Genomic DNA, 15793 nt, shown 5'->3' with positions numbered 1-15793 from the left:
ATTTTATACACACACACACACACACACACACATCTTCTGTATCCATTTTATCTATGGATGGACACTTGAGCTGCTTCCATAATTTGGCTATCATAAATAATGCTGCAATAAGCATACGGGTGTATGTATCACTCTAAGTTAGTGTTTTTGTATTTTGGGGATAAATACCCAGTAGTGCAATTACTGAATCCTAAGGTAGTTCTATTTTTAACTTTCTGAGGAACCTCCATACTATTTCCACAGTGGCTACACCAGTTTGCATTCCCAACTGTGCACAAGGGTTCCTATTTCTCCACATCCTTACCAAGACTTTTTGTGTCTTGTTCATTTGCATAACTTAAAAAAAAAGAGAGAGCTGCATTCAATCCATCCAATTAGTGATACACTTACAGTTAATATCACCATAAGCACAGAATAGCCAGAGAAACTTTACTATGGGCACTGTTCAAAACCAAATTAACCTGGCAACACACAATAACATAATAGTAGTCTTCAAGCTGAGGAAAATTGGTATAATATACAGTTGAGTGTGAATTTCCTCAATTACAGTTTTTATAAGTTTAAAACCTATTTTAAAGATGAAATAAAAATCATTCACAGGAACCCTGAAGCATCTCTGAAATACACCAGTCTAGAGGGTAGAAAGCCACATAAAAACATAATTATAACAAAGTGTCTAATACTGTGATTTTCAACTTTTCTATGCCTTGACACAGATAAAATGCAAGTAATTTGCCCTCCTTCCCTCTTCCAATTATAGTTATGTAGGAGTTTTTACATTTAAGAACAGACAAACAGGGGTGTGGTACTGAACTGCAGTTGAGAAATAAACATGTAAAATGAAAGAAAGAAAGAAAGAAAGAAAGAAAGAAAGAAAGAAAGAAAGACAGAAGAACTAATAATAAGTAGATCCTGCTGGACAACAGCAGTTAGTGCATAAACATTACAAGGGGAAACTGCTAACATATTGCACAGTACAGCTATGGAAAGGTACATTCAAGGAACTTGTATACTAAAACCAGACATTTATATTTCAAAATTCAAATAAGCCCACCAGAATGGCTAAAATTAAAAAGGCTGGTAACACCAAAATCTGGCAAGTTGGTGGAACAACCAAAATTTCATACATCGTTGGTATAGGCATAAAATGGTACAACTACTTGGAAAAAACAAAGTCTGCTGGTTTCTTATAAAAGTAAACATACACCAACCCTATCACCCAGTAATTCCACCCAAGAGAAATGAAAATATATGTTGATAAAAAAGATTTGTACAAAAATATTCCTACCAGCTTTATCCCTAATAGCCAAAACCCAGAAGCAACCCAAATGTCCATCAACAAACTGTATCCATTCAATTTATACAATGAAATATTATTCAGCAATAAAAAGGATATATTGATATATACAATAACATGGACCTGTCTCCAAAACTTCATGCCGAATGAAAGAAATTTTGCTGACCATATGCTATATAATTTTAGAATAAGCAAAACTAATTTGAAGTGAAAAAAATCAGAACAGTGATTAACTAGAGAAGAAGAATCAGGAAAGAGTCACAAAGGAACTTTATAGGGTGATAGTAATGTTTTATACGAGGGAATCAATAAATGTCATCTGGTAAGGGCAGAATAGTTAATATTTTGGTATTTGTGAACCCCGCATCAAATATTAAATTCTGGGGATACCTGGGTGGTTCAGTGGTCGAGCGTCTGCCTTTAGACCAGGGTATGATCCCAGAGTCCTGGAATCAAGTCCCACATTGGGTTCCTGGCAGGGAGCCTGCTTCTCTCTGCCTATGTCTCTGCCTCTCTATGTGTCTCTCATGAATAAATAAATAATAAAATATTTTTTAAAAATTCAATTCTGGCATTGTAAATGAATGGGCATGGCTGTGTTACAATAAAACTTCATTTACAAAAACAGTAGTTGGAACATGGTTTGCTGATCCCTGCTCTATATTTTGAAAGTGATTTGAGTTACAAAGGTTTTTGTTTTTGTCAAGACTCATTTATAAGCCACATTAAGATTTGTGCATTTCGCTATATGTCAATTTTACCCCCAAAAAAAGAGAACCACAAAGAAATACTGAACTCTAGGCTAATGATAAGCATGTGATTTGCAAAGAGGTACACTGATATCTGCAACTTTGAAAGTATCAAAAAAAAAAAAAGATGGATTGATATATGTACAATATACAACACAAATATAACAAACTGTTGGCCACTGCAGACCCTACAATTGGTATATGGGGGTTAGCTGTATAATTTTTTCAACATTTCTATATAGGTACTTGAAAGTTTTAATATTAAATGTGGAGGAGAGGGAATTCAGTAACAGGCCACCGAAGATTTTTGAGCAAAGAAATGAAAATCAAATTTATGGTCTACAAATATGAGTCATGCAGTGCAAAAGACACACTGAAGGATGATCAGATGAAGGAAGAAAGTAGTAAGTAGGCTATAACAATAGTCAATGTCATAGAAAGTACTAACACTTAAGGGGTAAGTACAAAATGAGTTCACAAAGTCAGAGAAGTAAAGAGTAGAAAGTTTCTTTCTATTAGGAATAAAAAAAGGAGTTTCAAGGAGAAAGGAAGTTCCTAGTGTCAATGTAATATAAATCAAGCAAGATGAACACAGAAAAACATCTATCAGATTAAGCAATAAGCAACTCTGAAGATGTAAAAGTGATGTGGTAAGAACGTAAACCAGATAAAGAATACTGATAAATTCAAAGGAAATAAAGAAGTGAGGATCAAAGAAATAGAGGTGGGCCAAGAAAAGAAGGCAAAAACTAGAGAGCAACATAAGGTAAAAAAACTACAATATTTCTTTAACATGGAAAGCAAAAGTAAATGACTCCACCTAAAAATCCCCATCTATTATCTATATCATCTAGAACATGTACTATTGAGTAACGCGGTCTGCCATGGGCCTAGCTGTTCCTGCATATTCTTGCTGAGCGTGAAAGTCTGCAAAACTTACCTATTTCCTGATACTGAGTGGATTCTTGTAATAAGTCACGTAGGCAACCAAGAAGGTCAAAGTTACCACAGCACATAACTATACTCCCCGGGAGAGGTGAACTACCTTGTTTGTTGCTCGCTACAATGTTTGCTGCTTGCTATAAAAGTGTTGGAGCCTTGGTCCTGAGTTCCTCCACTGTGACCTACCACATGCATCCATCTAGACCCATCACCTTCATGGAACCTGGGTGTAAGGAAACCCAAATATACTGACGTTCATACAGCCTGCTGTGCTGTAAGTAATTAATTCTATTTGTTTCTGATCTGGGAGTCTCCTGTTTTCTGCTAGCAATCATTAAAATTAACAAACTTATTAGCCTATAAATATGGTAAAATCAAATCAAGACTTTTCACAGTATTTGACATGAACAAAGAACTAGTTGATATTCGTGTTGCTATATAAAAGAGACACAAAAGTAGTCACAAACAAAAATTGAAATTTTTGAAATATGTAACACTTTATAGTTTGTATACCTTAAATTATTCATAATACCTACCATGTAACAACCTCTGTATTATAGGTTTTACATATATTACAACATATAATTCTCATAATAATCCTTATGAGGTAGGTACTAATATGACAAAAACCGAGGCTTTAAAATGTTAAGTAAAAAAGCTAAGGCCTCACAAACTGTAAACAGCACAACCTAAATATAAGCCCCAGATGCCTTTAAAAGGTGTTTTGGGGGTTTTTTAACCATCAGTAGTCTATCTCCTTCCCAGCTGATTTATCAAGGACAACTCTAATTCTCCAGATATAAGACCAAAGTACCTAGACCTCTGTAGTATGAATACTTTATTATGTTCACAGAATATTAACATTTTGGAAATATTAACATAATCTTAAAATTTTCTTCAAAAATCTGTGATCAAAATTTAGGAAAAGCTAGGTCAAACAAATCCAAACCATTGTCTTTACTGCAGAATTTCTCATCGTTTTAATATGCAAATATATGGTTTTAGATGCTAACATAGGTCATAAATCTTCTAAGACCATCTATTACAATCATTCTGGAAAACAGTTTGGGAAACCACTGTTACAATCAACAGTGCCAACTTTACTTGTCTACAGGATGATCTTTGACACCTTAGTAGTCGGCTTGGTTCAGGTACATAATCCTTTAAAATAGAGAACATCAAAGGTAGAATGTGGCCTAACAGCTTCAAGCCAAATCAACAACTACATAGTTTGGCAACACTGCTCATTTTCTACCAAAGACTACTTAATTCCCCATAACACAAGGAAACTAGCACATCTAGCTTCTTCTGAAATTAGAAGGGTTATTAATGAAGGCTTTTTGTAACTCTACATCGTCTTCCACTGCTTTACTTAACAAAATTCAGATCCCTTCTAACAATGGAAGAAAGACCACAGAAAAACCAGTTTCCATATAAAATCCTGTGCACTGGTTAATGGTAGCAAGTTGTTCTGATGGTCTTGTGCATCACTAATTTTCCAATATGGAAAGCTAAATTTTAACTCTATCTATGAGTGATAAATTAATGTCACATACTATTTCATCCCTAAGCATATCTGCCTGTCTCCTACTTAGTCATCTCTTAACAGTCAACAACTGGAATTGTTGACTGTTCAATGATTTATTAATCATTCCAGAATTTTCAAAAAACTGAACTAAGAAAGCCACACAGCAGTTGTGATCATCAATATAAACCAGAGCTGCAGATTTTTCCCTAGCCAAATAGGCTACTACACACCAATTCAGCTGCTTCTTTGGAATAACTCAGGCCATTCTCAGCAAATGCAAGAGTTATACTAGACAAATAAAATGATTATTGTGATTACAAAGCAACAGAAATTAAAATCCAAATTTAAACTATTCTAAGATTCTCAAACACTTTGCCTTACAAGGAAAACACACTGATACCATACTTACTTAAAGTGAATACCAACTTTAAAATTTTTGCCCTCTGCTCTGAAGGAATGTGTCCACTCAAAGTCCATTTCAAAGTCTATGTAGGACACACCTCCAGTTGAGGAAAAAAAATGCAATAAAATATGATACTGTCCACTTATGAAAAAAAGATGTAGAGAAAAGGGGAAAAAATCTTAAAATGAGAGAGTAAATTTCAATATGTCGGTGTTAAGAATTTTTTTTTTTTAGTAATTAAGTCAAATTGTAACTAGTCATAACTACCGAAAGCAAATGTGACAATATAATAAATTATTTTAAGGTACAACCTTACCAGCTAAAAATGTTTTGAGTAGTGACTTGTATATGAGAACATGGTTGAATCTAATAAGCAAAATCCCCAAAGAGAAAGGATTCAAATCACCTAATGCCATTAAGGGAACAAATAGGAACAAGAAAGAAAAGAGATTAGAAAAGACACTGGAAATAGTATTCAGTATTATACTGTATTAATAGTATTAGCTATAGTATTAGCTATAGTATTATAGCTAACATATGCAAAAATAAGAATGGGCTTAAAAAAAAAAAAAAAAACTACCAAAAGTGTATACGCTGACAACTTGAAAAATGCCTTCCCTATTGTTTAAACAGCACTATTGTTTAAACCATTCTGAAAATACAGACAAATTTTCACAAATCCAATATAGATCATTTGAAGATTTACAGGATATAAACCGGATAAAATGAAAACACCATGAGCTTTTATTCTTGGAAAAATGCGAAATTGCACACATTGGGATTTCATCTTTCAGTAGCCTTCATATTTGTCAAAATGAGCTAACTAAAATAAATTCTTAGTTCATAACTAAGGCTCACATGTGCAAATGTATATTAGAGGGACTCCTGGGTGGCGCAGTGGTTTGGCGCCTGCCTTTGGCCCAGGGCGCGATCCTGGAGACCCGGGATCGAGTCCCACATCGGGCTCCTGGTGCATGGAGCCTGCTTCTCCCTCTGCCTGTGTCTCTGCCCCTCTCTCTCTCTCTCTTTCTGTGACTATCATAAATAAAAATTTAAAAAAAAAAAATTTAAAAAAAATGTATATTAGAGAGGTGAAATCTGCACTATTGTATCTACATTTGTAAAATTTCACAAACAGTACTAAGAATTGCACCATCAACGCTACCTATTAACGTCTTCCTCCTTTTCCTTATCCTGATCACTACCCGAAAGTTTACATTGTAACATGCTACCTACGTACAGCAAAATAGTCAACTACTGCTGAGTCCATTTTTTTAAAGAGTGTTTACAGCAGAAACCTCAATGGCAGGACCATAATTAATACTCCAGGAAAAACGACGTTAGAAAAATTGACCCTGAAAACAGAGAGGGACACTTTTCACTCATTTTCACATACAAGGGCTTTCGTGGGTGAACTGGAAACCCTGTATTTAATGAAAAAATAATTCTTCGAACAAGATTTCCATTTTTTTTTTTCTAGGAAAACTTCTGTTCCCTCTCCTACCTCCCCCTCCCTAAAATAAAAAAAAAAAAAAAAAGGAATAGTCACTTTTAATACTAACAAAATGTTAAAGGACAAAATGACAAGGTTAAGTAGAGCGGAGACACAAGATCAGCAGCGCTGTTCTCCACAGTCGCGCAGTTTTTCAACCCACATTTTTCACCGAATCCACATCCTACCCTTCGCCGAGCTTACATCTCCTCCCCCCCACCCCCCACCCGCCCCGTTTGTGACGGCGATCATCTTCCCAGCAGGTACGTGAACTCAGCACCATTTCCAGCAGACAATCCACACTGGAAGTGACTCGGTCAGGGAATAAAGAAACGATCGAGAAAGTCACAAGTAAAACCAATACAAGTTGGAAGGGGGGCGCGGGGCGTCCTTCGGCGGGTGTAGGGGGAGGGTGCGGGTAGAGACGTGGGAAAAGCCTTGGATCCAGAGGAAAGGGTCTCAAAGGAGTCGGAGGCAAGCTCCACGAGAAGTGTAAAGGAAAAAAAAAAAGAAAAGAAAAGAAAAGAAAAGGAGGCGGGTTTTAGCCCGAAGAAGGGGACTCCCGGGTCGACGACGGGAAGGCAGCCCCGAGGTCCCGGGCCGCGCAGGAGGCCGGGCCGGGGGCGCGGGAACTCACCACCTGGTAGCGGCCAGTCCCCGGCTGGTGGTGATCCATCCTGCCCGGCTCGGGATCCGGCTTCCGAGCGGGCGAGTCCTCTCGGCGCTCGGCCCCCTCGTCCACCCCCGTCGACGACGTCGTCGCCGCCGCAGCGCCCCTTCCGCCTCTGTTTCTGCCGCCGCTGTCGCCCGGCCGGGCCGCTTCACTTCCTGTCGCTCCCGCAGCAGCCGCGGAAACCTCCGCGTCGCCCACCGCGCGGCGAAGCCCCAGAGCGCCGCGCGCACCACTGAGCATGCTCGGAACGGGCGCGCATGCTCGGTGAGTCCTCTGGCGTCCCCTTCGCGTCGCGAGCGGGGGGTGGGGCTGAGCGGGGGGTGGGGCTGCGTAGATGGAAAAGTGAGACCAGTCGGGGGAACTGTCTAGGTTGTCGGGAGTGGGCGGTGGCAAAAGGAACGGAAAAAGTATAAATATCACTGTCCTTGATAGGGCTTTCCTATTGGACGGGCCTCGCGCAAGCACAGGCGGGTGCACGGTGACACCAGGCAGAGACCGGAGTCCAGGAGAGGGGGCACGCGTGTCAGCACACCTGAGGACGGGCCCCCGCTTCCCAACACGACAGCACAGGACGACGGAGGGAGAGCCGTCTCTAGGACGTTCCTGAAACGCGCGTTCAAAAGCATTAGGGAGGGAAGGGGCACCTTTGTAAATGCTGTTTTGTCCCTCTCTTGGTAGTAGGAGATTCAAGAATCTAACTCCTCTCTCGCCAAGGAAGGAGGCCTCTGGAGAGCCCGAGGTCACTGAAAGGATACACGAAAGTAAGATGGGACTGTGTTGTCATCATGCTCACTTCAGTCATTATGAAGGGTTTAACAGTAAGGAATCACCTTGTGTGCAATATGGTAAGAGGGTTTCAGTGTCTGGTTAGCCACACGTGACCTACTATGTGTATCTCCCAAAGGCCACAAAGCATGTTTTTCTAGGGAGCAGGAGAGTATGATGGGACAAAGTAAAGCACCTTTTAACCCAAAGACCTGCTTTCTATACCCTGAAAACTATGATCCCATAATCTGGCCCTGTGTCTTTTACTTTACTTCCTTCCTGAATTTCCAAAGGAGATTCCTGGAATGAAAAAGGCCACTGAGTGAGCTGAATCAGCTAGCTAAAGTAGCAAAAAAAAAAAAAAAAAAAAAAAAAACAATAAAGACAAACTCATTGAGAAATCATCACACACACACACACACACACACACACAAATTAAGCCTTCTTGATAGCTTTATTCAAAGTATTGAGCAATTCTTCCTATTTTTTGCCATCCTGACACATCCAGTGGTAGAGAGCATGAATAGGCTAACAATAAAAAGAGGCAATACAATCATGCTTAAATGTCTTTAAACTTGTTTTTTTTTTATCTGAGTTCATATATTTTAGATTCGAAGACAATAAACATGGGACCTTTTATTGTATTATCATACAAGAGGTCACCCTCACAATTTTACCCCAAATGGTATCATCTTTCATGCTCAAAACAACAATGTGTCAGCAAAATGAAATTAGATTCCTAGACTGTTCCTTTAGAACTTAATTTTATTTTATTTTTATTTTTTTAGAACTTAATTTTTTATGTGCTTGTGTTTTCATTAATCATTTATATGTCCATTTGTTGTTTTTCAAATATGCTACTGCTCAGGGCAGAGTCCTTTTTTTTACACTGAACACACCCAGAACAGGACTGAGAACATAACACTGAAACTAAAGACCTGATCAAAAGGAGACATCCTGAATCCTGTTAGAGTAACAGATTCTTTCCATTTTACCTTCCTCCCAAGTTCTGTGAACATTTTGCTCATCTAGAGAGATGACAAAATTCAAAGGGAAAGCACTTATTCAGTGAAGAAGGGAAGAAAAAGTGGGGGAAGAAGTAGAATAACAGCTAACAGATATTGAACCCTTCCCCAGCCAGGGACTGCATGTGTTATATCATTTTATCCTCACAACATCCCGATGATGTAGGCACTACTATAATCTTTAACAAATGGGGAAAGTAAGGCACCAAGAGGTTCAGGGATTTGTCGAAAGCCACATCACTAGCAAGTGGTCACAGACTCCAGAGTCTCCTTTATATTAAGCACTATGCTATAATATGCCCTTAAAAAAATAGTGATGCATCACAAAGAGCCAATATGACTTCATTAAATCCTACCTTCTTGATCTAGATGAAGGAAATGATTCTTTCTCATCATCCCCTAAAGAGCTGTTCTGAACTCCTTTGCCCATTTCATAACTGTAATAGTCCAACACAAATGGAGGCCCTGAGTTGACCCACTAAGAGCAACTTATTTGGGATGAAATGGGAGTAACAATATTCTTACAATATTCTTATTATTTTAGAGGCTTTAAACAACATCTGATATATTCAATCCCTAAACTTTTGATGGTGACAACTCTAGTTAACTAAAGAATTGGTGGCAGTGTACCGCTATAAACTACTAAGAAGTAGAATTTAAAAATGGTAATGCACTAACACCTCTTGTTCTGGCCTAATTGATTTTCATCTCCAAACACACAGCCACCCATAATTTCACTAATGCCACACTGCATATTGGGGCAGACATGGAGATAAACTGCCTGGATTCCCCATTCAGAAAACACTCTCTGACCAGTTGCAAGGAGCGTGATTAATCAACAGCCTTCAGCTCTTAGCTTTGTCAGGGTTTTCCTTAGTTTTCACCCTGAGGTTGTGTTCCTTTCAGGGTAGCATCTGGCCATTGACTGGTGGTGGTACAGGTTGAGCCACTTTTGCTTGACATTGACCCTTTTAAGGGGCAATCTTTGCTTCAGAACTCCCTGCTAAACTACCAGAGACTTTTTAGCTTGGCAGTATGTTGTAATGAGTCTCCCTGCCCAAACATTTTTCCCTTCACAGTTGTTAACCCCCTAATAAACCTCTTGCACTCATAACTTCATACCAGCATCTGCTTCCTGCAGAACCCAAACTAGACAAGTGCCAAGATGTAAAGTAATAAAACACTGTTAATATCAAAATTGTGTGAAGTGACTACAACAGTCCTGTCACATAATTGATGTTTCACCTCCAGAACAACCCCCGAGTACCCTCCATTGTTATCATCTTCTCATGTGGAGATAATCTTCCCACAAAGAATAACTTTAATGCTCTGTAGAATAATGCTATCTGGTCACAGGGACCCCTTTTCCTAGGACATACTTCCCCCCAGAATCCCTCCTACCTTCCCAGAGGCGGAGTCATCCCCTCCACAGGTAAACTGATTTCTTATCACCCTCCCATAGTCTCCTCTTAGTTCAAAACAGGTATATAAACTGCATATATATGTGCCAGGAGTCTTTGTTGATATTCTCACCAATTAAGGAGCAGTGGAGAGACATGTCATTGCCTACAGATGGCTTTCTGGCCTTTTTAGGTAGGCAAATACTCCAAATTTTCCTTACTTCTTCATGATTTTTAGTTTTATCACTACCTCTACAACACAGAACATACAACATAGAACTTAGAACATAGAACTACTACTCAGGTAGCTGCTGATGGTTAGTGTGACCATATATCTCAATAGTTAATTGTATCTGGAATATGCATGATTTTGCATATTTATCTAGAGAATGATTAAAAGAGATAAAATTACATCCTCTGTCTGCAGATTTCTATCTCTACCTAATAAAAATTCACTAGTCATATTTTCTGCACACTAAATTCTAAACTAGGTTTTAGAAAATATAAGAAATTATCACTTTGGTAACTGAAAATAGTCATCATTTATTACTCTAAAGTTTTATTTCTGTTACCATGTCTATGGATCTTTTAAGCAGTTTCGAGGCTTGGACCTTAATTTAGCTTCACATAGTGTTCCTTATTTAACTGTTTCTGAAATTCCTGTCATCTGTTTAGCTCTGTAATTTTAGAGAAAAAATCTGAGCAATTTGACAATCAGGTATCTACTCCCTTTTCCTCTCTTTATTCTCATACACTGTGTGGGAAGAATCTAAAATATAGCTAATGTTTTTTATCAGTCAAGGTCTAAGAAAAAGAACCAATAGAAGATGTATATTAAGAGATTCATTGCAAGGAATTGGCTTACACTGTTGTGAAGGCTGGCTAAGTGTACAAAATTCAGACTACAGACTACAGGCTGGCTAAGTGTACAAAATCCAGACTACAGACTCTAAAAGAGTTCTAGAACTACTGTCTTCAGGCAGAGTTTCTTCTTCTTCAAGGAAGCCTGTTCTGCTCTTGGCCCTTCAATGGATAAATCAAGATTATACAAGATAATCTTCTTTACTGAAAGTCAACTGGATTTGGGGGCACCTGGGTGGCTCAGTCAGTTAAGCATCTGCGTTTGGCTCAGGTCATCAACCCAGGGTCCTGGGAATCAATCCAGTCATGTTGGGCTCCCTGCTCAGAGAGGAGTCTGTTTCTCCCCTTCCTCCCTTCTCTCGTCACTCTCTCAAATAAACAGATAAATAAAATCTTTAAAAAAATCACTGGACTTTGGAATTGGACTTTAATCATAATATCTAAAAGATACCTTCACAGCAACACCTAGTTTAGTGTTTGAGTGAATAATTGGAGCTATAGCCTAACCAAGTTGACACAGAAAACTGACTATCACATATTTATTTAAATATTGCAAGCTGAAATTGTCTCCATACAGTAAAGGATAAAAAGAGAGAGAGAAGGAAACCAAAGAGACAAAAAAAAAAAAAAAAAAAAAAGAAAAAAAAGAAAAAAAAAAAGTATGAGAGAGGTAGCTTAGGGATTAAAATTTCCATATTAAGTATTTCCTATGAGCTTTATTTTATATTTGTACTATTATCCATGGAGGCATCACTAGGCAGCGATTAGAAAATATCTGAACTCTGATAAACTGTCCTAACGCTAGTTTTATTTAGCACTTTAATTTTTTGTTGTCATGAGCAACAAATTTGAGCAAATCAATAGCCATTTTGCCTTAGGGATTACTTATTTTAAATTGGGCTGAGTCATAAGTTATTAAAATGTTCTTTGCTTTACCTTGAGTACAGAAGGCTGTTCTTTGACCATATTAAAGCAGGTTTATGTGTTTTTTGTCTCCTGTTTTCTCTGCAAGCCTGATAATCACTTTCATCATTGAAGAGCAGGGCTGACACTGAGTATATTTCCTATTATGACAGTTTTCTCTTGACTAACTAATGCAAGATCATTGTATAAGAAGACAAATACTATTCGTGCATGTGAGTGTGGGTGTGTATATAAAATATTAGGAGTGGAAAATGTCTTCTATATATCAACATGTTAAACATGTTAACATGTTAAACATTGTCTGCTCTCTTTCTTCCATAACAGGAACCAGGCCTCATTTGTTAAATCATCTGAAGTCAGAATACTCCTTTACAATTAACATAGTATAACATTAGCAATAAGGTTTCCTTATGATAAAGTTGCCTGGTTTCAGTAATGAGGATAAAGGGCATTCACTATCTGAAGGGGCAAAATGATAAAAGTATTCAGATGGAGTGACTCATAAGATGCTGCCTTTCCAGAACTGAGAAAAAATTCATACCCATTTCCTGACCTTAAGATTCAAATAGGGGAGAAAAAAAAAGCTAGTGGCCTGACAGAGCCAAAGAGGCCAAGATAATGAAAAAAGGGAGTTCCTTTTATATCTAGTAGACCTCATAGAAAAAATAAAATATTTATACTATCCCACTTCACCTGTCAATAGTATGTAACATTCCCATGAAATGTCTATAAATTCTGCTTTTGAAAGATGATCACTGAGAAATCTGGCATGATTTCTCCAATAAAGGTAAAGACATCAAGTTCAAATCTTTTTTATCTGTTTGGACTGGTATAACAAAATACCATAGACTGGGTGGCTTATAAAAAAAAATTATTTCTCGGGACACTTGGGTGGCTAGTGGTTAAGCATCTGCCTTTGGCACAGGGCGTCATCCTGGAGTCCAAGGATCAAGTCCCACATCGGGCTCCCTGTAGAGAGCCTGCTTCTCCCTCTGCCTGTATGTCTACCTCTGTGTGTGTGTGTCTCATGAATAAATAAATAAAATCTTTTTAAAAAGTTTATTTCTCATCACCTCTCAAGGTTGGAAGGCCAAAATCAGGATGCCAGCATGGTTGGGTTCTAGTGAGGGCCCCCTGGTAGGTTTCAGACTGCCAACTTCTCTTTGTATCCTCATGTGGCAGAAGGGGCCAAGAGGCATCTATCTAGGGACTCTTATAAGGGCATTAATCCCATGCCTGTGGACTTAATCACCTCCCAAAGATCCACCACCTAACAACACCATCAAATTGGCCATTAGATTTTCAATATTTGAATTTGTGTGGAGGGAAGAACAAACACTCAGATCATAGCATTCTGATACTGACTTTAAAAAACAAAACCATGGGCAGCCCAGGTGGCTCAGTGGTTTAGCGCCTGCCTTCAGTCCAGGGCCTGATCCTGGAGTCCCACATCGGGCTCCCTATGTGGAACCAGCTTCTCCCTCTGCCTGTGTCTCTGCCTCTCTCTCTCTCTCTGTCACTCATGAGTAAATAAAATCTTTAAAAAAAAAAAACATGAATGTTACCAAAGCACATGTGTACATACAAATATAGTACATAGAGTATAAAGTCAAATTTAATTTTTTTTTCGTTTGAACAGAACAGGTAATTTGGCTCGCTTACAGGCCACTGAAATTTCCTTGGAACCCAAATGTCCGGGAAAGAGAGAAATGTGTGTTTTTTTCATGGATTCATAAAACTTTACCATTTCAGGGGAACTTCCTAGTCACCTATTCCAAAAACTTTATTTTGGATAGATGGAAACTGAGGCTCAGAGAGGTAAATGTATCCTTGACGTGATTATCTATGAGACTACCACTCCACTTCTAGTTTGGTTCAAATGTGGTTGAAAATTCATAAAACAATAAAAAAATATTCCATTGACTGTTCCTATCACATCCAAAAAGAAACACCCTCCAAAAAAGTACTAATAAATACAGAACTCCAACACATCATGAACTCAAAATGTCAACATTTCTCTTGGAAGAGATAGTATAGTCAAAGGTATTTCCACAAAACAGGATAAATTCTATGATCATTGCTAATTCTTTCAGGCATTTCTGCTTTGGCACAAGTAAAATATTTACTTTTTTTCTTTTTCTGTATTTTAAATTTTTTATTTTGTAAACATATTAAATATTGTTTTATCTTTTGTCTTCTTTTTCTTATTTTTTCTTTCAAACCTTCATGTTGAGGGCTGACTTTCAATAGATCACAGTGAAGTTGCTGCTTTACTAAGTATGAAACCTTGACCCAGAAGCTGGTTGTCTAAAAATGGTTTAGCACCAGATTCCCTAAGAATGTCTACTTTTTAAAATGCAAAAAGATAATCTTTGAAAATACAATAGATACCTTATACTAGATGTATATATGCAAGCTTAAAAACCAAACAATCCCAACCCTATATATGCATGTCCATCCAGATAAGGTTGGGATATAAGATGACCTAAACACACAAAGTGAACAAGATACCAGCTCTCAGCACAGCCCCAACCCCTTGACCATGGACTTTACCATGATTCCTGGAAATGATAGTTACACATACATATGATAGTTACATATGACCATTTACATTTAAATTAATATTAAAAATTCAGTTCCTCAATGATACTAGCCAAAAGTGTGCACTGGCTATTCTGTTGGACAGAGCAAATAAAGAACATTTACATCATCACCTAAAGTTCCACTGGCCACCATTGCTCAAGCAAAGATTATCTTACTCTTCACTTAAATTACCTTCTTTTACTTCCTGAATTATCCATATAATTTTCTAATAGCTTTCGTCCCAACTCTTCATATCTTAGCAATCCAGCTCTTGTGTAAGTCATTTAACCTGCTGAACTGGTTTGCTCATCCTAAATATTAGAATACTAATTCCTTCCCTACCTGTCTCACTTGTTGTGAAGCTCAAAGGAAATGTAACCATACATATATAAAGTAATATTAATCCTGGAGGTTCTTTTCCTTTCTTTTATTTCCTAATACTGTCAGAAAAAAAAAAAGTGACATTTAACACAGTCAAATGTGGAATAAATAAAACTTAGAAACAATGAAGATTAGCTCAAAGAAACCCAGAAGGTGGTTAGGCCTTCTAACTTGGTCACATCATATTTTTTCTAGGCTAAGTGTCTGGGCTTATACTCTGCATGAGTCATCATAAAATAAATAAAAGACTCCAATCTGTGTCACCATAAAAAATACATCAGTTGTTTATCTAGAAGTAAAACTATTCCACAGTATATTTGTCAATCATTATAATTATGGTAATAATAGCTAACACTTATTGAATGCTGCCAGTCATTTTGGTAGGTGTTACCATATATATTATCTCCCTATATTTCCCAGCAAACATATGGAATAAGTACTGTTGTTACTATCACTTTATATATCAGAAAACTGACACCTAGAGTATTAAGAAATTTACCAAAGGTCACAAACAATTGAGGGAAAAGGGATTTTCTGGATTTTTTTCCCACTCTAACAACTTTTTATTAAAATACACAGACTTTGGTAAGCTGTAGCTCAAAGATTTTTCATAAACTGCACAGCCCATGCAACCAGCACCTATATTAAGAAATAGAATATTTCTAGGACCTCAGAAAAATCCTTGGCCCAATTCCTGTCTCTTCTCCCATACAAAGAGTAACTCTATTCCTGACTTTGAACACAACAAATTAGTTTTGGCTAATTTATAA

General features: G+C 37.7%; 1 protein-coding gene across 1 annotated transcript in view; it reads right to left on the bottom strand.

Annotated features, from left to right (window-relative positions):
- Positions 1 to 14926, bottom strand: part of NDFIP2 (Nedd4 family interacting protein 2) — a 73793-nt gene extending 58867 nt beyond the window's left edge. Inside the window, exons 1-3 of the mRNA XM_025982357.2 lie at positions 14835 to 14926; positions 10408 to 10526; positions 7049 to 7827 (exon numbers count right to left, since the gene is read on the bottom strand). Of these exons, the coding sequence (XP_025838142.1) occupies positions 7049 to 7827; positions 10408 to 10526; positions 14835 to 14926 (990 nt within the window). The remainder of the gene's footprint in view (positions 1 to 7048; positions 7828 to 10407; positions 10527 to 14834) is intronic.
- Between the last annotated feature and the right edge of the window lie 867 nt (positions 14927 to 15793).

The sequence above is a fragment of the Vulpes vulpes genome, chromosome 6 (genome assembly GCF_048418805.1).
Source record: "Vulpes vulpes isolate BD-2025 chromosome 6, VulVul3, whole genome shotgun sequence".
NCBI classification, from domain to species: Eukaryota; Metazoa; Chordata; class Mammalia; order Carnivora; family Canidae; genus Vulpes; species Vulpes vulpes.
The sequence above is the reverse complement of the archived record's forward strand: the minus strand, read 5'-3'. Positions and strand labels throughout refer to the sequence as shown.